Here is a 27,585-nt window from a genome sequence, read left to right as displayed (position 1 = left end):
CTAAGTGGTACTCAGGATATCACCCAAGAAATCACTCAAGATATCCCTCAAGTAATTAAGGAACAAAAGAAGAAAAGGCACACTAGCCTGGGAACTTCCTCTCTGCCCAGAACATTGGAGGCTATACACCACACCCCCTCAACAGTATTTATAGGAACTCAAACACTGAGATCCTGCTCTGTTCCAGTAACAAGAAGCCGAAAGCACCAGCCTGAAGATGACGAGTGAGACCTCGTCGAAACGTCGCCTAGACACCCCAACTTTTACACGGGAAGACACCCGAGGACACCAAAACCTGCATATATATATATATATATATATATATATATATATATATATATATATGATTCCTCTGAGAAACAGATGTAGAAAAGGTTAGATTCTAACTGAAAATCCACAAGGATGCTGAGCTTAGATATGAGTTGGCAAATATGCTGTTCATGAAACTTTTCTAGAAAATCTATGCAGATTCTGGATTGCACCCAACTCATTCATTCTCAGAGTAGACCCAATGAAATCAATAGATTGAAGTTAGTCATGCCCATTTATTCCAATGGGTTTGTCTCAAGCTCCACAGAGGAACTTAGCTTCTTCTGCAGAGCAACAGCAGTCGGACATGTCTCCGCTTTCTCACGGGCAAGTTCAGGATCAGAGGCAGACACCTCTCTTTCCGCCTTCCTCTGCCTCATTGGTTGGCATAGTGGGGAGAAGTGAAGCCGGCAAAGTTGCTCTACACAAGAGCTGTGACTTCCATCAGCTTGCCCTTCCTCTCGCCCTCTGGGCTCCACATGTGGAGAACTGGGTACCATGGCATTGCCTGGGCAGGCAGAGAGACAGAGGTTGAAAGATGCCTCTGTTCCCTTGGTGGTCATCCACCCCTTCTCATGATGGTACATTCAACTACCACCAGCACAGTGCCCAAAGGGGGGAAAGGAGGTGTATAAAGGGAAGCTGATACATCCTCTTGCTCACTAGCGCTGCCTCTGCATGGAAGGCACTGGGGTGAGAACTGCATCCAATTCTGCCTAACTTTCTTGCCCAAAGAGAGCCAGCAGGCAGACCATCGCAGAGCCAAAGAGGCTGGCAGGCTGGTGATGAGAAGAAGCAACACCTGAACACCGGAAGCTGCCTTATGCTGAGTCAGCACCATTGGTTCAATATTGCCTAGTACTGACCGAAAGCTCTGCAGGGTTTCAGGCAGGAACTCTTCCACTGAACTGCTGCCTTGCCCACTTCAGCTGACTCCCGCGCTCTCTCCCTCCCTGGGCTGGAAAACGGGCAGAGTTGGCTGCCCCCTTCTTTCTCCGGGCAGCGCCCTTCTGCTCCTTCCTGGGGGGAGACGAGGTGGGACCACCCACCTGGCACACCTCAGGCATCCCTCTGCCCCTTGCTGGGAAGGTTTTCTTCCGTCTGCAAGGGAGCTCGTCCAAAGGCGTGTTACCACAAGGGGTCCCCATAAGAACCAAAAACCGCCGCCCCTCCCCCCCCCGGCCGCCTCACACACTTCCCACCCTGCTCCCAACTGCGTTCATTAATACGCCCCGGGCTGAGCCACGCCCCTCCCCGCTCCGTCGCCTCAGAGCGCTTTCCCGCCAAGCGCGAACAAAGCGCCTTCCTCCTGTTCCCTCGCCCGCTCCGGGCAGCCGGGGAGGCGGCGCCGCGTTGCTTGACGCGCGCCGCCGCATCTCTTCGCGGGGCGTGTGTGAAAATGCCCTCACTCTCGCCCGCCCCTCCCACCTCTCCCAGGGACCCCTCGACGTTCCGCCGTTGATTCCGGCCACTTGCGCGGCTCTTTCCCGCCTCGCCGCCAGCCATGAGCGGCGCCCCCCGCGCGAAAGGGGACCCCAAGAGGCGCCTGCGCGAGTGAGCGCCGGAGGATTTGCCTCGGGGTCTTCGCGGGGGCTCTTCTTCTTCTTCTCTGCCCGTCCGCTCTGACGGGCGCGCGCGTGTATGTCTGTCGTGTGGCAGTTTCTGGAGGCAGAAGAAGACGGCGACGAAGCCGCCGCCGCCGCCGCCGCGCCGTGCTATGTCCCTGGACTCAGTCCTGCCCCCTAAAGTGGAGATGAGCCAGACCCGAGGAAAGGAGAGCATCTCTTAAGACTCCCCAGCCAGGATGGCGCACCTGCGGCAGCCCCTGCCTCTCCTGGTGGTGATGCACAGCTTCCTCCCGCTTGTAAGTCTCCCGCCTTGCCTGGGCGCAAACGGAGTGCGCTCTTCGGCTTTGCCTCCCTATTTCTCTGCAAGATTTAGGAACGCTGGAGAAGTTCGTAACGAACCGGGGTGGCTTTAGCATGAGGTCTTTCCTTTCTCTTTTTCGTCTTTTCTCCCCTCTTCTCCATCTCTTCTCCCACCCTTGCTCTCTTTTTTTGGGGGGGGGGAGTGGACCATCCATCTCAGCGATGCCAGGGAATGAATGGGGCGCGCACCTGCCTCCGCCGCCAACACTTCGCGCGGCTCGGTGGCGAGATCTCTCACTAGCTAGCCGCGCCTGGTGTGGCTTTGGTTTGCGAAGGAGGAGGGTGAGCGTTTCGATTCGATCGCTTGGGCTCGGATGCTGGGTGGAAACTTTTCCCTTTTCTAAGCAGCCAAAGAAACCTAAGGAGCTCCTGGGCGCACCTTGCGTCTCTTCCGATGCTGTCGTTTCGACGGGGAACACGCAACTGTTCGCTTTCGGAGGGGAAAGAATTCGATTGAGTTAGAACAGCCCATTAAAGCCCAAGGCGGGATTGCTTAACAATATCGTCTTGTTTTTTTCAGTTTTCAACTGGGATTCCCGTAAGGCCTGTGTCCAACATGTTGAATATTGTCGGCTTTGGACTGAGGTTTTCGGATCTTCCATTTATGTGCTGTTAGTGTAACCGAAGTAAGGCTGCAACTCTAAACACAGCTACGCAGGAGTAGGTGCCCCTGAACTCAGAGGGACTTTCCTCTGAGTAGACATGCCTAGGGTTGCACTGCAGTAAGCCCTTTGGAAATCTTGGATAATAAAGAACTGGCTTTTTACAATCATCTCCATATCTGGTGCCTCTAGAGAAAGTTAGTTACATTGTTGCTTCATACAGTTTTCTAATTTACAAGAAATCATGTGCCTGTTGAGCAGATTTGGTTTTTTGTTTCCTCAATAGTACGAACCTGAAGCGATGTTATTAAACAGGATGTTGTGTGGTGCAACTATGAAGCAACTTTTTACTTAAAAGTCTTGCATACTTATTTAATTTATTTAATTTAATCAGCATCACCTTGTGTAGCCTTGTGGTACATTGAAGACTAACAGTTGTGTTATGGCACAAGCTTTCGTGGACTAGAGTCCACTTTGGTTGATCCTAAGCAATTTGCAAATAAGTTTATTTTAATTTATAATTAATATTTTATTTTGTTTTATCTGAGAATATTTACCTGTAAATAAGAATCTTGTTTTATCTGAGAATCTTGTACTGTTGACAGCCACTCACTCAAACAATAAACTACTTATGCAATTATCTGGTGCTCATGCAGCTGGACTCTGTGCATGTTTACTACTCTGGAGCAAATGTTTTCAGTGGTACTTGATTTTCATGTAACTGCATAGGATTGCAGCTTAAATTAAATTTCTTTGCTTTTCGTAGTTTCAAAATTAGTTTTACATCTCCTATAGATGATGTAAAAGTACAATACTGCTGTCTATTCTCTTGTGGTATCTTATGGCTTTGGGGTGGACTACAGCTCAGTTGTAAATACCTTTACTGTACTTAGCCGTAAACTCTGCAGAATATAATGGGAGTAAACTGAAGATTGCAGTCAGAAGCAAATGGCAAAAGCTGGTTTGCTGAAGTTGTGGAGAACTCCAAGCGAGACACTGCTACTAATCAGAGTGTAGAGAATACTGTTGTAAATAGTTGTAACAAACTTACTTGAATAACTAACTTGGGGCATTAAATATATGGAGTAAGGCAGCAAAAGGAGCTAAATCAAACAAAAATAGCATTGCAATCGTATTTCATCATACTCCATTTCCGGAAGATGTTAATTGTTTGCACACAACAGGATACAAAGTTTTGTTTTTCTCCTCATGGCTGCATTCTGGCTGAAAGTTTGTGTGTGTGTGACTACAGTCAACAAGGGGATGTGTAATAAACCTTGAAGGGATTAGACAGCCTCCTTAAGAGCTGGATTCTAATATTACAGCATGAGTTGATTGATTAGTTTTTGAGGAAGCTTATGTCAAATTCTAATCCGGTTTTGGATTGTGCTTGTCTTGTAATGTTGTGGGGCTGTTTTCCTTTTCCCTTTTTTTTGCTGTGGCACTTTATCATAGCAGTGAAGTGCGGAGCTGCAGCTCTGCGATAAGACACTCATATTTGCTTTCACACTGCTTTGCTTTTTTGAACAATAAAAGGCTGTTTATATTCTTAGAGCAGAGTTTCCAGCTAAACACCACACAGGGGTTAGGAATGTGAATGGAAAGCAGTTAATGGATTACAAAGTTGCTGGTCAGGAAAGAGGTAAATTGAAATACCCCAACCCATTTTTATTTTTGTTATTTTAAATCAACCAGATAATCAAAGGAACCGATTAAAACTTCTGACGGACATTGGTTTTATTTCACATTTTATTGGATAGTGTCAACTTTTTTGCTGTGGCTTTACAACAATTGCTTTGTGTTGATTACTTTAAATGATCAAAAGCTGTTTTCTTGTAAGGGGGGGGGACACACACAAGGGAGTACCTGTTTTCAGCTGATAGCCTAACAGTTCCATGGGGAGTAGCTCGTTTTCTGTGCTTTTAGAGAAATCTCCATCAGTGGTGTAATGAAACACTTTTATCATATAATTCTTAAGAGGGAAGTAGTCCTAAAGTTAAAAAAATAATCCAAGTAACCCTGCAACCCTATAATTTTATTTATTTCGATTTCTATCACGCTCCCCCTTCCCATAGAAGCCCTTGGGATGGGAGTAAGCCCTATGGGACTCTATAACATATGCTAATTACAAATACAAAGCTGTGCTTAACATTTTGTTGCATATCATAGACACAGTATTACCATGTTGTCTACTATTTAGTTGTGTACATGTACTTTTAAATGACCAGTGCCTTCCAGGTGTACAATTTGTAGAGTCAGATGACATGGACAATCAAAGATAGACATGGACAATATCCGTAAACAGTAACAAGCATTTTTGCCAATGAGAGAAAGAAACATTTTTTAAAAATAAAATAACCAGAACTTATTTTTTTATGTGGTGAAATTTACTATAGAGTACAAAACTTTAAAAACACAAACATTGGGGGGGCAGTATCTTATGGCAACTATAATGAACTGGCAAGTCTCCCTGCGCAGAGAAATTCAAAAGGCCTATTTAATTTTGCTGTACTCATTTTGATTCCTTGTATTTTAAGTTGAAGTTTTACAAAATCACCCTCTTGTTAATGATTCAATGAGTTTCCCTTCACTACAAATAAATTAGTCTCTCTGTTGTTGAAAAAATTTACTGCAACTGATAGGATGTCCTTGGTATACCACCTTGTAGGTTATACCTATTTCCCCGCCCCCAAGCTGCAGCCCCCGCAAACACTTACTTAAAAGTAAGTCCCACTGTATTCAACTGGGCTCACTCTCAGGTAAGTGTATATATGACTGCAGCCTTAGTGTAGGCAAAAATTAATAACTAAACATTTAATTGTAGACATATCTACACAAAGGTAAGCTACACTGTGTTCAATGGGGCTTCCTTCCATTGTTTATTTATTTAGTTTATTTATTTATACACACATTTATAAGGCTGGGTTGTTAGTAAATACAGGTTATGTAGACAGTAAAAAGTGCTGTTGGTGGTAAAAAAAATTGCACACCATCCATTTCCCCTGCAAACTAGATAGTAGCTAATCAAAGATAATTAAACTCACCATAATTCACCATTCGTTTAACATTATGGTAGTCAATATATGTAAAACAATATTGCTGTTTCCAGTCAATAATAATCTGGGTAGTTATTGGCTAAATAGTAAAAAGGAAAAAAATGCTTTGTCCAGTACGTATTAAGGTCACAGCATACCATTTCTTTAAATCTAATGTTAATGGCCATTCAGCTGTTTTGTTGCTACAAATTATTCAGTGTCATGTTAATAATTAGCTTAGAGGAGCCGTGCAATCTTAGGCACTAGCAGTAGAAAAGTGCCTTGTATAAGAGGATTTTACAGCCCATTCCCTAAGGCACTGATGTTAACAATCAAGCCTATTTAACAGATTCCTGCAAACAAATCCTGGTATATTATTTTTGTCATATCTATTACAATTTTCATTGGTGGTGCTTGCAAATGAAAAATAAAACTAAGCCAAAGATGTCAAATATATATTTCAAAACAGTCTTTTAAGAATCAGCTCCCAAATGAACAAAATTTAAGGTTAAAAAAAAAACCAACGGAAATTTAAATAAAAATTGTATAGTGTTGCTGTCAAAACCTAGCTGCAGTGCTTTGCTGTTTTATACTCCACATTTTAAATCCATACAATAAATGAGTCACAGTGCAGGCTTATAATAAAAGGGAAGTCCTCAGACTATGAACTGGTTCTGCAAATGGTGCATTAAGCTTTGCATTGCCTATGGATACAGAAAAGGGTTTCAAAAGCACTTGATGATGTTTATAGCTAACAGAAGTGCTGATGTATCTTTAATGCTTATTTGTAACTTGATCAAATGTGCTGCTATTTTGTTTAAAAGTCTTTTCCATAGTATGAGGGAAGGGTTTTTCCTTAAATTCAAATGGTGTGATAAAACAAAAACAAAAAACCTCGTGCAATATAAGATTTCTTTTTAAGTTGTTAAGTATGCAGTTTGTTGCTCTCTATTATTTATATTTAATTTGATATCTTTTGGTTAAAACTTATCTGTGTTTTAGCTTTTGGGTGGGTGTGGGTGTGGGCGTATATTGCAGAGTTAGCTGCCTTGATGTTTTCTTTTTTAAAATAGAATTATTTTTCAGTATAGATTAAGAATAAACTTCTTGATGATTGAGGTGCTTCTCATACAAGCATGGACTATACAGTAAAACAGTATTATTATTATTATTATTATTTTAAAAGTAAATTAAGTGTCTTGCATAAGAGTTTTTTCCTATTGCCAACCAAAGTTGTGGGGTTTTTTAAGTGTGAGATTCATACTGCTCCCCTCCATCCTGGGATAGCCTACTTTAAATATGTGCAAAATTATGTCACAATGCTAGGCATCTTTGTGTGATGTACCATTTTTGGTAAAATGTTGAAGGTACGGGATGTGACTGTGTTTAAAGAGAAAATTGACCAGACTTCTACATAAAACCCAGATTGTGGTTATCTACCTCCAGCTCCTCCCTTCTGAGCCCACGCCCATCTCCCTGTTACCACACACTGCTCCTCTCCTCACAATTCACCTTTCACTACCATTCTACCCTGGTCTCCCAGATAACAAGAAGGAAACCAGGAGGGCAGAAGCCATCAGCATTGCACAGTGCTTTTCCCGCAGTGCTAGCAAACGTGGTTCTCTATCTTATATGCAAACATCGAAACATTTAAACAGGCTTCATTCTAGATACTCCACACGGAGCTTTTTTCTGTCATTCTTCCTTCAGGTTCTGGAATCTGAAGGAAGGAAAGAGAATACATTGTACAAAACACAGTCTCATGTTAAAACAGGGTTGCTTTCTGGAGGCATCACCTAGGGCTGCCTTTGTGTCTTACCTAAGCAAGGAGACAGGAGCTCTAGAAAGACAGAGATTCCCCCTTAAAAAAACAATCAACTAGAGTTGGGCATTGGACTAGGCAAGGCTTATCAAATAATGTTCCATTATTTAAAGCATGGATTGATTAGTACCAGAACAAAAAAGAGGGAGATATTACAAAAATAAACAAATGGCAATAAGTGAGGGCAGTGACATTAAATTTAGGTCAGCTGTATTATTTATTACTAATAATGAACTACGGTGTGTGGAAGGTGGCAACCAAGGAGCCCTTTCTCCCATGGATATCTCCTCAACACCTTGAGGCAATTAAAAAAAAGTTAGCTGCATTTTTGCCTTGCCTTTTATGACATGATGTCATCCGTTGTGGAAGTTTGGGCCATTTTTAGCACAGGCACATAATAGGCAGTCAATTGACCGATGTTACAACCCTGCACAATGGATTATTTTTATTTGCCATTGCCACTTACGAACAAGTGGATCACTGCAAGTCTGGTTAAAATGTGGAAGTAGATACAGCAAAAACATTCCTATGATTTCCAAGAGTTAAAGTGATGCTAGAAGCCTACAGTATGAGGAGAGTCATACACTTTAAATGTATGGTGTGTACATAAGAACATAATAAGAGCTGGCTGAATCAGGCTACTGGCCCATCCAGGCCAACATCCTGTTCTCTCGGTGGCTGACCAGATGCCTGTGAGAAAACTACAAGCAGGATTTGAGCACAAAAGCATTCTCCCCTCCTGTGGTTACAAGCAACTGGTATTCATGCAACCCTGAGCTGTTTAACATCTACATGAAACCATTCAATGGGGTTATCTGGAATTTTGGAGTCCATTGTCAGCAATATGCTGATGACACACAGCTCTACTTCTTCCCTACATCTGCAGGTATGGCAGTGGATATGCTGGGCCATTGTCTTGCCTTGGTAGTGGACTGGATGAGAGCCAACAAACTGAAGCTCCGTCTGGATAAGACTGAAGCACTGTTAGCTCCCTAGACTGAATGGATGGGAGATGGTCTGCTCTTGATGGAGTTATACTCCCTCTGAATGAGCAGGTACATAGTTTGGTGACACTGCTGGATCCTGGCTATCATTTGAGGCTTAGTAGCCTCAGTGGTGCTGAGTGTCCAGCTGCACCCCTATCTGGACAGGGATAGCCTAACTTCTGTTGTTTATTCTCTCGTAACCTCTAGGTTAGATTGCTGCAATGTATGCAGTGTTTTAGGACACTTGACAAGCATCGCTGATTTTATAAATACTTTCAGGATTTGGAGAGAGATTAATCCTTTGAATCTTGTGCAATAGTTAGTTGTGAGAAGTACATTTTAGTTCATAAGTGCTTCGGTTATTTATATCAGCCATTGCCTACTCTTTAAAGACTTTAGGCAGTTTGCAATCTGTATATAGTTTATTTAAAGCAGAAGTAGAATTGTTATGGAACATTTTCCTCCTACAGGAATCTCAGATTCTATATAAAATGCTTGTTTTAAAACTTTATATTTTCCCTTATGGTAAATTTATAGTCAGCTGTACTGATGTACTTTTACTGTAATTTTAGCATAAGACTGGGGTTTTGGTATTTTTTTTATAAAATATGTGATTGTATAATGAGAGGAATATGCTAAATTGTATGTGTATCAGGATTGCTATGTTAATTGAGGTGGGATGGATTGAGTTGCCTATAATTCAGCAAAGGGACTTGATTTTTAATTGGAGTTAATAAAGCTGATAAACGCTCATGCAATTTTTAAGCATGTAACCAGTGTCCACAAACTTGAATGTAGCTGTAGTGTTCAGTTTCTTTGTTGAAGGAGATCATATGTAATACAGCATAAGACTTAACTAGACTTCTGAGGTGTGATATAAGCTCTCTCTCTGTATATAGACAAAGTATAGTTAGTGTCACAGGAAATAATACTGGTAAAATAGCTACTGGTAATGCTCTAGTGGTGACAGGAATTTTTATATCTGGGTATAACAGTGATAAATGTCTAAGCTCATATCACTGGAAGACAGTCCAGAACACAAACGAGAATTGATATGCAGCATTTATAACTGAATTAACATACAGTGGTACCTCTAGTTATGAACTTCATTCATTCCGCAGGTCCGTTCTTAACCTTAAACTGTTCTTAACTAGAGGCGTGCTTTTGCTAATGGGGCCTTTCGCTGCCACTGTGCTGCCAGCACACGATTTCTGTTCTCATCCTGGGGCAAAGTTCTCAACTCGGGGTAACTCTTCTAGGTTAGCAGAGTTTGGCACCTGAAGCATTTGTAACCTGCGGTGTTTGTAACTCTGTATATACCACTGTATATGAATCTCCCCTCACTCTTAAAAGGCTTAGAATTTTACAGGTCCATAGGTGAGTGTAGCTCTAGGGACCCTACACCTAGATGGTGTTCAGATGAAAGCTACCAGAAAGGCTGAGGGGTTGGCTATCCAAGTCCTGTGCCTGGAGACGATTATAGGGAAGCATGGGAGCAGCTTTCAAATACCTGAAAGGCTGTCACAAAGAAGATAGGGTGGACCTGTTCTCTGTTACTTCAGAGGACAAGACTAGAACTGATGTGTAGAGATGGTAAAGAAACTCATTTCAGCTAAACATTAGGAAAAACTTCATAAAGAATCTTCTGGTCCAACAGTTTGTTACCCTGGGACTGTAGAACTAAAGGAAAGCATGTTCCGGCTCCACCCACCAGTCAACAGCTTGAAGCTGTGTGTGCATACAGAGGACAAGATGGTTGGATAGTGTTTTCGAGGCTACCAGCATGAGTTTGACCAAACTGCGGGAGGCAGTAGAGGACAGAGGTGCCTGGCGTTCTCTGGTCCATGGGGTCACGAAGAGTCGGACACGACCAAACGACTAAACAACAACAATAAATCTTTAAAATAAGTAAGTAAATAATATGGCACCACCCACATGCAAAAAAGCATTCTGGAGGAGCTGGCCACTGAAGCTGCACCACGCTCGGCCTCCTCAGCCCCCTCAAACGTTTAGGGGGGCAAAAATGCGTCAGCTCCATAGAGTTGGTGTGTCAGAATCTCACTTTTGCCATCAGAACAGGTTTCTTTAAAACCTAGATGTTCACTGCTGTGACTTATTAGCATTTTAATATACAATTATTATTATTTTCATTTCCTTCATTGCCCCCAGCCATACAGCAAACCATACTACACACAACATTTGATGAAGGCAGGTGAAGAGCAGGTAGGCTCTTCTGCAGTAAGAACCACCTAGATGAATGTAAATATTGTGGAATTATATAAATACTACCATTATGCAACCTCTAGATCCTTTTAGAGCTGGGATAATCAATGTGGTACCCTCCACATTGCTGGACTACAATTCCCATCAGCCCAAATCACCATGCCCAATGTTCAGGGATGATGGGAGTTGTAGTAGAGAAACTTCTGGAGAGCACTGTGTTGGCCTCCTCTGTTTTGGAGGACTGAAAAGTCCCAAGGCCCAGAAGTGTAAGAGATTCCAATTAATGCTTCTCTGTGGACTTACTGGAAGATCTAACTGCATCTTGCTCAGAGCATGCTTCAGAAACCTCATTACATTTGTGTCCTTTTACTTCTAAAAATAATGTTGCTTGATCCATAAAATTGCACTCTAAAAGAACAGTCCTGTGCTGTCAGTCTTTTGGGTGCAAGAGTTATTTACCATAATACTGAAAGCCCCAGATATATGCACATCTATGTGCTCCAAAACAGTCTGGCTGACTTCTGAAATCAGAAGTGGGGATGTTTGTGCATCCCCATTAAGTTGGTTACACAACTATCTAGCTTATATTACATTTTCCTACTTACTGTGTGACTTCTTGCTAGTTTTTAAGGACCCATGTTTTGACAGATGGTAGTTCTTCCCCAGTCTTGACATTCTGGTGCTTATTCAGGCAGAGGAGTCACAGCTGACAGAGAACGTTGCCCTCCCTCTAAACCAAAGTGCAATTACTATTTGTGCTGTGATATTCCAAGCCTAACAACTGCAAGCTCAGAAGTGAACCCTGTTCAGCTTGCAAGACCAACTTCTTCAGAATACTTTTGAATTCTAGTTTTTACTTCTGTGTTTTTTGGAGTGGAATTTATTGTGTCAGGTTTCTCTTAGCGCTCAGGCAGTGTTTGCTATAATAGTTTTATAGCATAAGAAGTCTTTAGGATGCAATCATGTGCATACGTTCCTGGGAGTAAGTTCCACAGAGCTAAATGGGCCTGACTTCTGATGAGACATTTACAGGACTGAGTTGTTAACATTGTGTGTGCATAATTATATATATAGTGATAATAAATCGACAGTGAACTGAGCGAGAGCGGGATATAGCTACTTTATTCTCTCTACTTTTCTTTTATGCATCTGAGTTACATTACATTGAAATAAGAATTAACTTATTTGGTTTTATTAAAAAAAACAATCACACATGAATGGGTTGTTTCTTTGAAATTTTTTTAGATGAAATAAATTAAAGCTTTTGCTTTGGAGCATCTGGCGGCCTTAGAACCTAGTACATGTAATTACTACTGTTTATTAGGAAAAAAATTATGTAACTGTATGGTTGATTTACTCTGATGTGACTGGCTTAGCAACTTAATTGGACTATACAACAAACCAGAGCAAACTAGAAAAAAATTAATTAGCAGATTCATTTGAGGATGACTACAAGCCCTTTGTGTTATGCTTCACTTCACTGAAGGTGTACAATTGCAGGGTTCTGCTATGCGAATTCACACTGAAATCACCAGATTTGGGGAACTGCCAACACCAGATGAAATGGAAACCTAGGAATAAACAGCTAAGGTTGCAATCCTATACATACTTACTTCAGACTTAATGGAACTCATTTCTGACTATATTTGTATAGCAGTACAGGCCTACCATGGATTTAAAATGCCTTGGCACCGGAGCAATCAAAACCCGGAAGTGAGTTTTCTGGTTTTTGAATGATTTTCAGAAGCCAAACGGCCGGCGTTTCCCATCCAGCTTCTGATTGGCTGAAGGACGCTTCTGCAGCCAATCAGAAGCCGCGCCTTGGTTTTTGAATGGTTCTGGGAGTCGAACAGATTCCCGGAACACATTCTGTTCAAGAACCAATGTATGACTGCACACTGTAAACCATGTTAGAGTTAAATGGAGATATATATTTATCAGTGGAATTAGTAAGTGAATCAAGTAGGGTTAACAGTACCTTTACTTCCATAGAAGAAAGAAGCTACAGTATCTTTAAAAGAAGGCACTCATATCTCAGTTGTTGTTCCATTAAAGGCTTGTTCATCACATTGTTTCAAACTTTGCCACAAAGACTCCACACCTTGAGTTGCAATAGGAATGGAGGGAGACATGGCTTCCCAGGTGAGGTAGAGCTAAGATTCTAGGTTCCTGGAAGGGAGAGTGGTGTGGTGGTTCAAATACACAAGCAGGAGTGTTGGATTGGCTCCACTGATATGTTTGCACACACCCCTGACCTCACCTCTCCCTGCCATTAAGCAACAGTGACGTACCTGCTGGAAAGCTAGCATAGCATCTCCACCCCACCTAGTGACCTATTTCAAATCCACCTTTTTAAGTGAATCAACCTAATTCACACTTCCTGGATTCATAAACAGATCAGGATTTTTTTGCAATTCTCTGAATGTTATGAAATAGGTCTCAGCTCAAAACACACACACATCAAAACACATTTTAACATGTGGGCAAAAGACATATTTTTAAAATAAACATTTTGCACTAAAATATGTATTTAAGCAGGGACGTGGGTGGCGCTGTGGGTTAAACCACGGAGCCTAGGACTTGCTGATCAGAAGGTCTGCGGTTTGAATCCCCACAACGGGGTGAGCTCCCGTTGCTCGGTCCCAGATCCTGCCAACCTAGCAGTTCGAAAACACGTCGAAGTGCAAGTAGATAAATAGGTACCACTCTGGCAGAAAGGTAAACGGCGTTTCCGTGTGCTGCTCTGGTTCGCCAGAAGCGGCTTAGTCATGCTGGCCACATGACCTGGAAGCTGTACGCCAGCTCCCTCAGCCAGTAAAGCGAGATGAGCGCCGCAACCCCAGAGTCGGCCACGACTGGACCTAATGGTCAGGGGTCCCTTTACCTTTATGTATTTAAGTAGATATTTAATACTGGATTCCCATACATTTTCTGGTGAGGGTAGAGAATTGCAGATTAATGCAGAATTAAAATGGAGTGTACTTTTGGTTATGGAGGAACACATGGATGGGAAATATCCTGATCCGTCTATTTGTAAACATCCCGGAGTGCATCGGGATGAAGAACTTTGTAAAGCAATGTTGAATCTTGATCTCTGTGTAGCTGGAACATTGAGAATATTATAACATTGGAGCTTTGACAAGCATTGCAGACTTGCTGATCCAATCTACCAAGAAGCCAGTTCATGGTGACTCTAGGACAAAACTAGGTGTCATGTCATTCCCAAAATTCACAATTTTAATCAAATAGCATGCATGGGGTGTAGGTTATCTGGATTGGGACTGTGGCCTGAAAGGGGCTTTAATCCTTTGCTGTCACTGCAGCTTTGATCTGAATTGCGTGTCTGTTTGTATAACAGCTTTCTAAAAAAAAAAATAAAAAAAAAATCTCAGTTGTATTTCTGTCAAGTTAACAGTGTTATCATCTTCACTTCCAAACTCTCTTCAGTTTTGTCAAATTGTTTCTTATTCGGTATATGTTTATTTTGTGTTTTCTGTGGTTCTAGTCATAGGACTCCAGTATTGCAAGCGTATACCTTCTGTATCATGTCCAGGGCAAAAACTGCTTCCATCAAACAGGATTTTCTTCTCTATAACCGCTATTGGTTATCCTTCATAGATCATGGGCAAGAGTTCAGAAGGACTAAACTGGACATGAGGGGCGGAATTCAGCTTGGTGCTATTATAGTCGTTCTGTCAATGCAAGCGTTTTTGCTTTTCAGATAGAAGGATCTCCTATTTCATTCCCCTGTATGCTGTTCTGGGGGTTCTCCTCACCCTCTAGAGTGGATTTGGGGAAGCACAGAGGAAATAGTTCTGCTTGTCCACCAGATAGCTGAATCCAGCCCTTAATATGCATGGTTTGGGGTTTTAAAAATAATGAACAGCAGGTAGAAAGGGAAATTAACTCTTTCCTTCCTTGCTGCAGTCCTGGGGAAAATCCATTGTCTCATAACAGCATTTGCATTGAGAGGAAATTCTCCACAAGAACCAGAGTATCTTTGGGCAGAATCATATTTTAAGAATAATTTCCAGTTCATCAACAGTTAGCCCGGACACTGAGGTCCAGCGCCGAGGGCCTTCTGGTGGTTCCCTCACTGTGAGCAGCAAAGTTACAGGGAACCAGGCAGAGGGCCTTCTTGGTAGTGGCACCTGCCCTGAAGGAACACCCTCCCGTCAGATGTCAAGGAAATAAACAACTATCTGACTTTTTGAAGAAATCTGAAGGCAGCCCTGTTTAGGGAAGTTTTTAATGACTGATGTTTTAATGTATTTTTAATATTAGATTTGAGGCCGCCCATAGATGCATATAAACACACTAGATCATACATCCACATAAAAAGCTGAGAAGAAACATGGCAGCAGAGACAACATTAAGTCTCTATTTCAGTATTAATGTCACTTCTAGTTGACCCTGAGTGATTTCTGAGAAGTGGAGATTACAGCATATACAGCATATTGTTTTACTGCATATTATATTGTGCCCCACCTCAGTATTTTATTTGAAGTGGCAAGTATACAAATACTTTTATAAATAATAAATAAAAGAAATGTTGCAAAGTTTGAAGGGGAGAGATATCTTAACTAATTTATATGAGGCCAAAGTTCTGTGGTTGGAGCTTCCAACATAATTTTGCTTTTTAAAGAAATTTATTGCTAAAAGAAATATGTAGGACAATATAAATACAGAAGCAAAAAGTGCAACAGCTAAAGCAAGCCCACGTTGCACCCAGTCAGGACAGTATTTCAGTATCCACTGGGATGTCATGGACACAGTACTCTGCATGGTGTCAGCATTGTCAGCCCGCCTGTCGTATCTGACATTGTCACTGACATGCCTGACCGAAAGGTTCCCTAGGTGCCACTTCTGCTACTTTTTGACAATCTCGCCCATCTCACTTGGCACATAAAGCATTGGAGTGAATGGGTTCTCAACACATCAGTCATTTTTAGCAATGTGTTATGAGATTGCCCCCCACCCATTTTTATTTTTATTTTTTTTACAAAGAAAATGAAATGACATATACCCTGTTTCAGTAATGATATTCATTGCATTTTAAAACAACTGCCCAACTTAAAACAGGCTTAATTAAAATGTGTATGGGAAATGAAGTGCACTTACTTCATGTATCCATAGCACCAGAAATGAAATTCAGTCTCTGTTTCCTCTGTGTGTGTGTGTGTGATAGTTTTACTGGGTTTTGTTTGGTTTTTTTTTGAACTGCCAAGTTTGATGCAAGTGCACCGATTGCTGGATTTCTTTCCCACTACCGTTTGTGCTTTGCAAACCAATTTGATCTGCATTCTAACAGAATCCAGGGAACCTAGAAGTAGACTGGTACAACACCTTTGTCTTTTAGAGGTCTTCTGGGGCTTGTTATTTTAATCCTAGTGTAGACTGATTTATCACTTCAAGCATCTGTCAGCTGCGCTTTGTCTAGAAATTGATAGTGATAGTGTTGCTGATTTTTCAGGAGCAGCTGTTAGAGGTTCATTAGTTACACTCTCAAAGGGTGCAGATAACTGTAATATTTTCCTTTGTTAATTATCTCTTATGTGTTACAATAATAGAGGTTCTGGAATTCACTCAGCTTCCTGCCTACCAGAGCTATAAGGTATACCTTTAGCTTTAATTAAATAGTTCTAAACTCTTATTCCCTAGTTTAAAAGATGAGAGGCAGACAAAAAAAAAGTAGGAAACAAAAGAGAACATTTGCTGTAAGAACTTTGTGCCTGCTATGGGAAGTAGTTTGTGACAAATTTGTGGTAGTAAGATCATGTCTTAGCCAGGACATTAATTATTATACTGGACTTGTCTCAAATTATTGGAAGTATTCGGTGAAGGAGGAGCAGAGCAGATATCAAACAACCCCATTTATTTATTTATTTATTTATTTATTTATTTATTCACACACTTGTTCTGTACACATATAAAGCAAAGATTGAAATTATTATTATTTTACATGAGTGCACAGGAGATGGGAGATGTAAATCTCCAGTGAAGAAGTGGTCCCAAACTAGAGTCACTGATATTTTAAATGCCTATTCCAGCAGAACTCTGGGAAACCCTGTAGGCTCTATGGGTAAAGGGCTCCCTCTGGACTTCAGTACTATACTGTCAGCTGTCTCCCACAGGCCAATCAGGACTCCCTAGGTCCTATAGTACCTGAGCCTCCTTTGGCTAGGCAATAGCTTAAGGTTCACTGACACCTCTGGCCATGCCACACTTTGACCCTCATTGTGTGCTTGCCCTGGAGCCACCAGCCCATCTTAGACAGTGCCATCTACCTCTCTCCCTTTGGACCCAACTGGCCCTAGCCCTGGATCCCGTGCCTCACATGAGTGAAATCTTCCCCTCTTCTCTGCCTTTGCTCTATAGCTCCAACCAATTTCCTCCCATCCTGGAACCAAGCCAGACAGGGAATTTTTTTTCAAACAAACAAACAAACACTGACACACAGCAAGGCAAAGAATTTGACTTCCCCTGCACATGCAAAATAAAATTAAAAATGGGGCTGTCACATATTGTTTGGATCTAAGAAAAAAATGTACTCTATTACTGTCTTTTCTTATCAGCCAGTATTAGATGTGGCAGCACACCCTGTGAAAAAAAAGATAAGGGGTTGGAGTTTCTTTTGGACCTTACTTTAAAAACACAAGAACAGACCTCTGTTGGATCAGGACAAGGGCCCATCTCATCCTGCGCTCTGTTCTCGCAATTGCCAGCCAGATTCCCATGAAAAGCCTGCAAAGCAGAACCTGTTTGCGATTCCAAGAAACTGCCTTCAGTGATGGAGGTGAATCAGGAGGACCCTTGTCCTCCATGATTTTGTATAGCTATCTTTTAAAGCCACCCAAACTGGTCGCCCCTTGCTGCCTTTTGTGGAAGTGAATTCTTTAATTTAGTTATGCACTTTGTGAAGAAGTTTTGGGATTTTTTTAAAAAAGCTGTCCTAAACTTAGACATAAAAATGCAAAGCACCCATCCCAGTATTTTGAACAGGTGAGTTATTACCTTTTTCTGCAAAGGAATTTGTCTCCCAAAATCCTGCTCACCAATGAAAACTAAAATCCTGCTCACCAATTAGTAATATTCTAACCTAATAAAATATATACCCTATTGTAACCTTTGGGTTGTTTCTAAGGAGCCAACACCAACTATAATGTCTTAGGTTTGAGTTTCTTTAAGCAGATGGAACTGGTGGGAGCTGGTAGGATAGAGGGGTGCTGATACCTTATTTGAAACTCATAAATGTTCTATTTTAACTCTCTGTAGCAACACATTGACCAAAGTGTTTAAGTTATCAACAGGGTCCTTTTTGATCAGTAGTGTTACCTGTTGTTTAGCCAGATGGTCAGGATTTATGAACCTCTCAAAGTCTTGAAGGAAATAGTTGCAAGGACAGTTTGTTCAGACTTTCTGCTTTTTTAAAAAATTAAAGGGTTTGTTGTGCATAAAGGAAAACCAGGTGGCATTTTCATAAGAGGTCAGTTTATTAAGATCGCACTGACTTTTGTTACTGTGTTTCTCCCACTGCCTACCCCTCTGACTCTTCCTGATATATTCATTTGGGGTGCAAATGCTTGACTCTTAAAAGCACATTTCCTAAATCTCTTTCAAGACTGTCTCTGAGCACAGTGGAGCCTCCTGGGGACTGGAACATCTGTGAACTTTTCTGCAGTTGGGAGTATATCAGCACTATAGCTTGTTCAACCAGCAGAGCTAACCAACAGATAATTACAGTTTGAAATTAGTATTTTAATGAACTGATTTTAGCAAAGGTAAAATGAAATCTCCCAGGCATTAAAAAAAGTATGCAGGAGGGAAGAATCATTAAACTCTAAAGTTCAGCAGATGGGTGGTCAGCAGGTGCTTGTTGAAAATGAGTGCTAGCTGTGCTTGTTTCAATCAGCAACCCACAAAAAACTAATTTGGGTGCTGTCCAGAGAGGTGTTGGAGCATCTGCATGCGCATTGTAATTTCTTGGGGAAATGGGAATCATTTATACTTCTTGGGGAGCAAGTATTTAAATGGTAAATTGAAAATGTCCTCTAACATGCAGTTAACTAAGGGTTGACGCACATCAAAAATGATGTTCCCATTTTTGGGGAACACAGGTATAATCATCCTCGATCACCATTTTTACCTATAGAGTAGAGTTGAGGAACCTCTGGCCCTCCAGATATTGCGGAACTACAGTTCCCATAATCCCTGACAATCGGCTGTGTTGATTAGGGCTGGCGGAAGCCATAACAGCTGGAGGGCACAGGTTCTCCAACCCTGCTGTAGAAGAATGAAGCAGATGCCCCAGTAATGTAAAGATAGGAAGCAGTAGCTAGGGAGCCCCTTTCCTAAATTGCATTGCATTTTTATCGCATCTGCCATCCTAGGAGTTCAGGGCAACATATAAGAGCATGGGTAGGCAAACTAAGGCCCGGGAGCCAGATCCGGCCCAATTGCCTTCTCAATCCAGCCCGTGGACAGTCTGGGAATCAGCATGTTTTTACATGAGTAGAATGTGTGCTTTTATTTAAAATGCATCTCTGGGTTATTTTGGGGGCATAGGAATTCATTCATTCCCCCTCCAAATATAGTTTGGCCCCCCACAAGGTCTGAGGGACAGTGGACTGGTCCCCTGCTGAAAAAGTTTGCTGACCCCTGTATAAGAGCAAGCTCTCCCCCAGTTTCCGTACACATAAATCTACTATGTATGAGTATATTTGCTTGTATTTAGCTTAAAAGTAACAAATCTTTGGCCATTGCTGGACTATTTATTGATTTCATAAAATTTATATACCCCTTGATTGCAAACAAACAAAGGGTTCCACAGCTCACATTATCACTAATCATTTGTCATGCTGGCTAGGGCTGATGGGAGTTCACACCACAAGTTAGCTACCCCTTGATTTAAGTTTTTTTAAAAAAAACAACAACAAAAAACTGAAAATAGATTCCCAAACTAAAACTTTCAATTGTGCTGGTCATGCATACACAGGTAGCGTTATGACACTATTTAGCCAGGTGGCTGCAGTATTAAGTAGCAGAATCTAGAATATGGAGACAGCAAGCTGGTGGATGATTGCTGCAGGGAAGACACGTAAAGCAACTAATCAGAGGTCCAGCATCCCTTCAGGAGCCTAGACAGTTTCAGACTACTGTACTGTACTTAAATTTCCCTCCTAAGTGAGGCTCTTTGTGCCTCACAGTTAGTTGATTCCATGCAGTGGCATTCCGCCTCCATCTCATGATAAACACACACACACACAGCTTTATTGCGGTGCATAAACCCAAAATACACAGTACAACAATAGTATATATCAACAGTTGTTAAGATCAGAGGAGCTTTAACCTGTACATACTGATTTCTGATAATGATAAACTGTCTGTTCCAAAAACAGGATGGCAGCAGTTACTGCTGCTTTCTTACCCAACATATTACTCTAGCATGAGTTGCTAGTTCATCACTATTTAGAATGTGGAGGTGTGAACTTAATATTTCCCCTATGTTTTCAGCTTTTCCCATTTTATCTGTTAGCCACCTTGAGTCTCAGTCTGGGGAGTAGGTGGGATATAAATGAATAAATATAATAACAACAACAAAATAAGATTATTCAAGCAGTGCTAGATAACAGGGACAAAACTACAACTGAGTTAAAATGGATGCAGTTGAATATAAACCATGCTCAGGCAAGACCAATTAGTTTCAAAGGTTCTACTCTTAAGTATGATTTAGTTGGATATCGCTCTTTGCAAGGCAAAGAGTTTCCTTGCTGAATGTGGCAAGTTTTTCCCCTCTTGTCAATTGAACAAGTTTTGGGTAGTATTTTCTAAAAAGTTTTTTAAAAAGAAAAAAGTTAAAGCTTTGGGCAAGCCAAGGAAAGTTTGCAATTATCTCCCTTCTTCCTTTGTCGAGTTTTGTTCCAGGCTTCTATTAGTATTTATCAGCACTAGCAGCTTTTCAGAAAATGATATATTACACGGGAAAATATTAATATCTTCAATTAGTATTCTGATATATAGTTCACTTCTGTCATTCCTCATCTACTTTCTGTCATTTTCCTATTATGCTTCTTTGACAATTCCCTAAAGATTCAGAAGAGATATGGCTTTGGGGGGAGTTGCACCACTAATCATGGATAGCCGTGTTTTGTGCAGCTGGATCTGCTTTCCAGTTTTGTCAGCAGAGACGTTGGTGTGCTTGTACCTCTACAGGGAGGATAGTTCTTTATAAGATTCATTTACAAGCAGAAAATTTAATGGGCTGCAAGATTTGATCATGAGAGGGTTTTTTTAAAAAAATAAAATCATTATTTCCTGCTGAAGCAGCTTGTCATTTTAGTTAACTACAGGAGACAGGACAGAATTGTAAAAGCAATCCAATTATATATGTTATTGAACAAGGGAATTCTGGCCACTTTTCATTAACATAGTAAAACTGTAATAACAGAAGGTGCTTTACCAGTTGCTTGGGTGGGAAGCAGAATTTGTACATTCCTAATGTGATAGCGACTCAACCTGATCTTCAATCCCACCCCAGAACTGTTTGTGAAAGTCTGTTTTCCTCTTAACCCTATGATATACTACTGGGGATTGGGACGGAGAGGGGATCAGACATTGTTCGGCCTTCAATAGCTTTCTTTGAAAGCTGCGTCTTTGCTGATTTGACTCAATGGATGGCTACGCAAATGATATTTTAAAACTGCAAACACAGAAATTCACTCTTCGATTATTACTTCTATGGTGGGGCTGGGGGTGGGATAGGTACAGTCACATATTGTGTGATGGCTATTTTAAAAGATCCAAGTGTAAAGATGAAATCCACAGTTAACATTGGACTACAATGTGGATACTTAAAAAACCCCAAACAAGTCTCCAAATACAGTGTGGGAGGAACCATTCTGCAGTGGAAGATGGCGATGGGGGGGTGGGATTTGTTTTAGTTTGCATTTAATGGCAAACCTATCTCGTTCACCCCTTCTGAAACAATATGCAAACCAAGGGCAGGATCCAGCTAATGAGTCCTACTAGCAGAAGCCTCAAGGCATATTTTCATCAGGATTTAACTCTGTTCCTATTCTGTAAAACAAATGAACTGTTCTGCTGCATAAGGTTGAATACAGTGGTGCCTCGGTTTAAGAACAGTCCGTTTTAAGAATGATTTGGTTTACAAACTCCGCAAAACTGTAAATAGTGTCCCGCTTTGAGAACTTTACCTCGGTCTAAGAACGGAATCCGAATGGTGGAAGGGCACTGGCTGCGGGAGGCCTCATTAGGGAAAGCGCACCTCGGATTAAGAACGGTTTTGGTTAAGAATGGGACTTCTGGAACGGATGAAGTTCGTAAACCGAGGTACCACTGTACTGCAGTTTCAAGACAGGGATAAGGGATTAGCACCACAAGAGTTCCACATGAAGGGGAGTTTTGGAGCCGCCACTCACAGCTCCTTGTGCCCATTTCCTCCTTCCTCATAGCATCAATGCAAATGTAACAGGAGCAAAATGCTTTAGCAACAGGGGGTGGGGGAATTAGGGGGGTATTAGAACTGTAGGTTAGTACCACAAGCATAGGTACAAAATACATTCCAGAAAATGAATATGGTATGGATTTTCAGTATAGTGTAGCTAATAAGTACATGCTACTTAAATCCTTAATGCCTTACAGCAATCACATATGCTGCTACAAAACCTATCACAGCCTTTGCCTTTAGGAAAAGCACATTTAATTATCAGTAAGGTCCAGGCTCTGCTTATTATGTTGAATTATTAGAGTCTGTTATAATTTTCTTACAATAGGAGAATTGTAATGGAATATAATGTGATCAGTTTAGGATTGCATTTTTTTAGTGTAATTGACGGCAGTTGGAGACTTCATTATTCTTGCCAGCCTTGAGTGTAAGATGCTGAAAACTTGTATGATATTGCATGACTCTAATGTGCATGCACTTGCAGAATTGGTAAGCTTTGTCAAGTCATGAGTTATGTAAACGTTTACTTTGTTCTAGCATTCAAGTTAGTTTGTATTGTTAAAGCAATATATGAGCAAAAAGAAAAGGAAAAGGAAAGAAGTCTAGACCATGGAGTAGTTAACCAATTTGAGGCTGCATATGAGATTTTCCTTTTGTTGTGATTTAAATGGTTTCTTCACAGCTCTTTCTTTCTTAACATTAATGCCTGAGATCCTATTTAAACCATTACCTGGGCCCTTCTGCATGTGAAGGCATGTGCCCTGCCACTAAGCAATAGCCATTTCCAGGGAATATATTGTTACTCACCACCACAGTCTCCATGAGCGGTGCGAGATTCCAAGGGTGCACCAGGGTCTGTGGAGACCATTAGCCAGAGCTCAGGGTGGGGGCACGTTCAAGCCCTGGATTCTTCATGTAGGATTGGGGAAAACCTGTGTCAGAAACCCTGGAGAGCCACTGCCTTTCATTGTAGACAATACCAAGCTAGATGATCAGGTGCCTTAGTATAAGGCAGATGAAAACCTTGAACTAGGATATATATCCCTGATATCCACATAACAGAGAAAGCAACGAATGTTCTGTGAAAGCTTCTGCCCCATATCTTGGATAACATTAGGGTTAATCTCTCCCTGCACCAATAATTTAGTATTAAGAAAATGCAATATTTGTTGTTGTTGTTACTCATGATTGTTGCACTGTTGTATTTGTGCAACCGTTATAATTATGTTTTATGTATGTAGCTGAACATTTTAAATGCTTTTTGTAAAGGCTTAGATTTCACACACCATTTGAGAAGATGTTTGTACTTTACATTGTGGGATTTTGTTGACCCCAATAACTTACGGACAACTATTTTGTTTTACTAGAAAGGAGGAGGTCTAAGTAAAGACATGTTTTGTTTTACATGCAAATGGTGTCATGCTTACTAACTTCTACCAGGTATTTTATTTGGATTGCTTTGTTGGGGTACATTTGCTGGTGGGGGTTAAGTAGAAGCCTATAGACTTCATATGTCATATATGATTTGTATAAAAATTAGATTTTCTAAAATACAGAAATAAATATCTTATAACGCTAAACCACTATCACAGAATGAGTTTTCTGCCCAAGGTCCAGTATGTATCAGTTTCTATTTTAAGCAAATACAATCTTCTGTAAAAAAAAAAGAGAGATAATTAAAGATGATTTTTCAAAGTGATTTATATTAAGAGGAAGATTAGCAAAGAACTGCAGTGCACTTTCCGCATAAAACTGGTATTTAAGAATAAGATTTTAATCTTTTTATATTCATGTGTGAATAATTCAAAAAGGTTACTGCTCATTAAGTACTTTCAACCTAGTTATTAACTAATTTTATTTTACCATTCTTTTAAGTACTTAGAATGTAGTGTGTTGTTGTTGTTGTTTTAAAAATACACATTTCTCTGTGGCTCCTTACAGATAAAAAGGGAGGGGAATGACCAAAAGAATCCATTGCCCTACTGAAACCATTTCTGTGAGAGAAAAGGATGAGACCTGCTGGTAGTGATTATTTTGAGGATCAGAGAGATGGGCAGAAGCATCTAGGAAGCTTCTCACTAACTGAGGATGGCAGGAGAAAGATGGCAGGGCTATGGCACTGGAGATTTTAGGAGGTTCAGAATCTTGTCCTACAGAGAAGTCTCCACTCTCTCTTCAGATGCAGTCAGGTGTGATCACCACTCATTCAGGCACATCTAAAAGGGCAGAGCATGTATCTAGAACCTAGCAGAACTGAGCCCAGTTAACAAAAGAGTCACTCAATATTGCAATACAGATATAAGCTGTCTTGAGTGTTTTCACAGTAAAGTCTGGGCAAGAATCTTTCAACTTAATTTAATATCACATGTTAGTTTTTAATATTTATCTTCTTCTCTCTCTCTCTCTTTTGAAACAGATCTTTTGTGATGCTAAGCAGATCATCCATGCCACAGACTTACTAAACTGGGAAGACAAAGATCCTGCAGACACACTAGTTGATAATGTAGTCAATTCGAGGATCATCAACCCTTTACGCCTCTTTGTTAAGCCATCCCCAGCACTGAAACATGGACAGATGTCATATTCAGACAGCATAGACAACTTTTGGGATTGGTTATCCAACATCACTGAGGTTCAGGAATCTCTTGCACGAACTAAACGCAGACCAATTGTAAAAACTGGGAAATTCAAGAAAATGTTTGGGTGGGGTGACTTCCATTCTAACATCAAAACTGTGAAGCTGAATCTTCTCATAACAGGGAAAATCGTTGACCATGGCAATGGAACCTTCAGTGTTTATTTCCGGCACAATTCCACAGGCCTTGGAAATGTTTCTGTGAGCTTGGTGCCACCTTCTAAGGTGGTGGAGTTTGAATCCTCACCACAGTCAACGCTAGAGACCAAGGAGTCCAAGTCTTTCAACTGTCGAATTGAATACGAGAAAACGGATAGGGCTAAGAAAACTGCATTGTGTAATTTTGACCCTTCGAAGATCTGCTACCAAGAGCAGACACAAAGCCATGTGTCCTGGCTGTGTTCTAAACCATTTAAAGTCATCTGTATTTACATTGCTTTTTACAGCGTTGATTACAAACTGGTGCAAAAAGTCTGTCCTGATTACAACTACCACAGTGAAACACCGTATTTGTCATCTGGATGATATAATCCATTCTCTCCCCACCCCCCCCAATGACTGATAAATCATTGTATTGATAAGCTGTCTAAAATTCCACTTTAAGCTTCTTTTGGACAGGGATTCCTAATCAGGTTATAGCAACAAAAATCTCTCTCCCAAGAGAAAATAATCCTCTCTCGGTGGGCTGGTTCACCTGTGCATGTTCTTCACTTGATGGCTACAACATCAAGTGGCAATTTGCATGTGTCAGTGAACACCCTCAAAGATCAAACACCATAAATGGCACTTTCATAGCACTTGGAAGTCTTTCATTTCTGCTGCAAGTTCAACATAATGTCTAAGCAAGTGATGTTCATGAGTATGTGAACTGGCCCTAAGTTTAAGCTGTTGCCATACATATTTAGGCATTCAGATACCAAAATGTCATTTCAAAAAATGAATAATCATTTGTTATTGTGTCTGTTCCCATCAGTTGTAGAGGAAACACCAGACACTGCCACTATATGGACAAGCAGAAACAACAGACCCCATGCAAACAATGTACACATTATCTGTCTTCTCTAGGAGTTGCTGCAATAGCAGATTAATATTTAGAATGGGGGGAGCACACTTCATTGGTGTTAGAGGAAAGTCATAACACAACTGCCAATAAACACGTCAGGGTAAACATTTAGGTTCAAGTAGAGATGCCATTAAGATGAGCATCTATAGAAATTTTGAGGGATGTCAGACATTTCCAAAAGATTTGGATGGGAGAACTATTATAGGGAGGGGCTTGCCCAACACTAGAGTTCCTATGAATTTTGCCTAAAGCTTTGGCAAATGTTCTCTAGGAATTGAATATTTTAAAGAATTTCTATGAGATTTGTATAAACTGTCTTCATGAATGAATCATTCACAAGAGCTGTCACTGACTTGCCATTGAGCTTGAATACAGCAGAACTGAGCCCAGTTAATGCAAGTGAGGGTGGGTCAGTTGCTCACCTCTGAAGCCATGCTTAAAAGCCATGTTTTAGAATGACACCTTCCATTTTCATAGTAGTTAGTGACTGAGAACCCACTAATGAGCAAAAAAAAAAAAAGTGTGTTCTGGATTTACTGCCCAGCTCTAGGCTGTGTCCTCCCTCTTCAGATGTGTGGCTAGTATCTTTTTGGTGCCAGATTAAAATTTATCTTTTAGCCCAGGCATTTTAAGGGTGTAGTGAGTTCATTGGTTTTAGTTCAGTCTGCCCTTGCTTTATCTGCTCCTGTTACCTGTTGACGTATTTTATGGGTTTATTTCATTGTACTGTACTGCTTGTTTCGTTTTTGCTCATTCTAAATGTGAGACCCCCCCCCAACATGTGTATAGACGAAGCTGTTTAAAAGTGCTTTTGACAAATGAATAAAATCAGCCAAGTACAGGAAACGGAGGGAGCTTGCCTCCCATGTCAGTGGTCAGAACATACAGAAGTATATTGATAGAGCCACATAATACAAAAAATATTTAAAATATGGTTGCTGTGCTTAAGCAGGCGAACACATACAGTCTGTCAATAGTACAATGCAATCACAGTTCTTCTAGGGCAGGGGTGGGGGGCCTCAGGGCAGGGCAAATATGACCCCTTTGGCCACTCTGTCTGGCCCTCAGGACTCTTCAGAGGCCACACTCATCATTCACTGTTCTGCCCTATTGGAATGTATCCCTGAACTCAGATAATGCTTCCTGGTTACCTGGGTAAAGGATAAAAAGGTGTGTGTAGAAAGTAGCCTACTGTACAAAGGTCAAATGTACATTTGCTGCTCCACCAACTTTTCTTATGGCCCCACCCAAAAATGGCATGAAACCCTCAGTATCAGACTACCTTCTGACCAGAATATGATCTGGGGGCTGTTAGCAGAGATGAGCCCTGCTGGTGTATTGCCTAATTTTCATGAATTTGGGAGACAGCAATGCATTCTTACTTCTTGTCTGGAAAGCAGGCAGGAGGGGATAAGCAGAGATAAGGAATGAGCAGGAGGGGCTGTCTCTGCTTTGTAAGAGAGAGTTACAGGAAAGTGGAAGGTTGTTGGGAAGACAAGTAGCTGCAAAAGCACAACA

At 41.0% G+C, this 27,585-nt stretch overlaps 1 protein-coding gene across 1 annotated transcript; it reads left to right on the top strand.

Moving 5' to 3' along the window:
* Positions 1-1,698: 1,698 nt before the first annotated feature.
* Positions 1,699-26,693, top strand: NXPH2 (neurexophilin 2). The gene is made up of 2 exons (XM_081929995.1): positions 1,699-2,173; positions 24,786-26,693. Exons 1-2 carry the CDS (start codon positions 2,114-2,116, stop codon positions 25,527-25,529), a joined length of 804 nt encoding a protein of 267 aa, XP_081786121.1. The 5' UTR covers positions 1,699-2,113; the 3' UTR covers positions 25,530-26,693.
* The last annotated feature ends 892 nt before the right edge of the window (positions 26,694-27,585 follow it).

The sequence above is a fragment of the Podarcis melisellensis genome (assembly GCF_964234715.1).
Source record: "Podarcis melisellensis genome assembly, chromosome: 1".
NCBI classification, from domain to species: domain Eukaryota; kingdom Metazoa; phylum Chordata; class Lepidosauria; order Squamata; family Lacertidae; genus Podarcis; species Podarcis melisellensis.
Note: the sequence above shows the minus strand (reverse complement) of the source record. Positions and strands in the feature narration are given on the sequence as shown.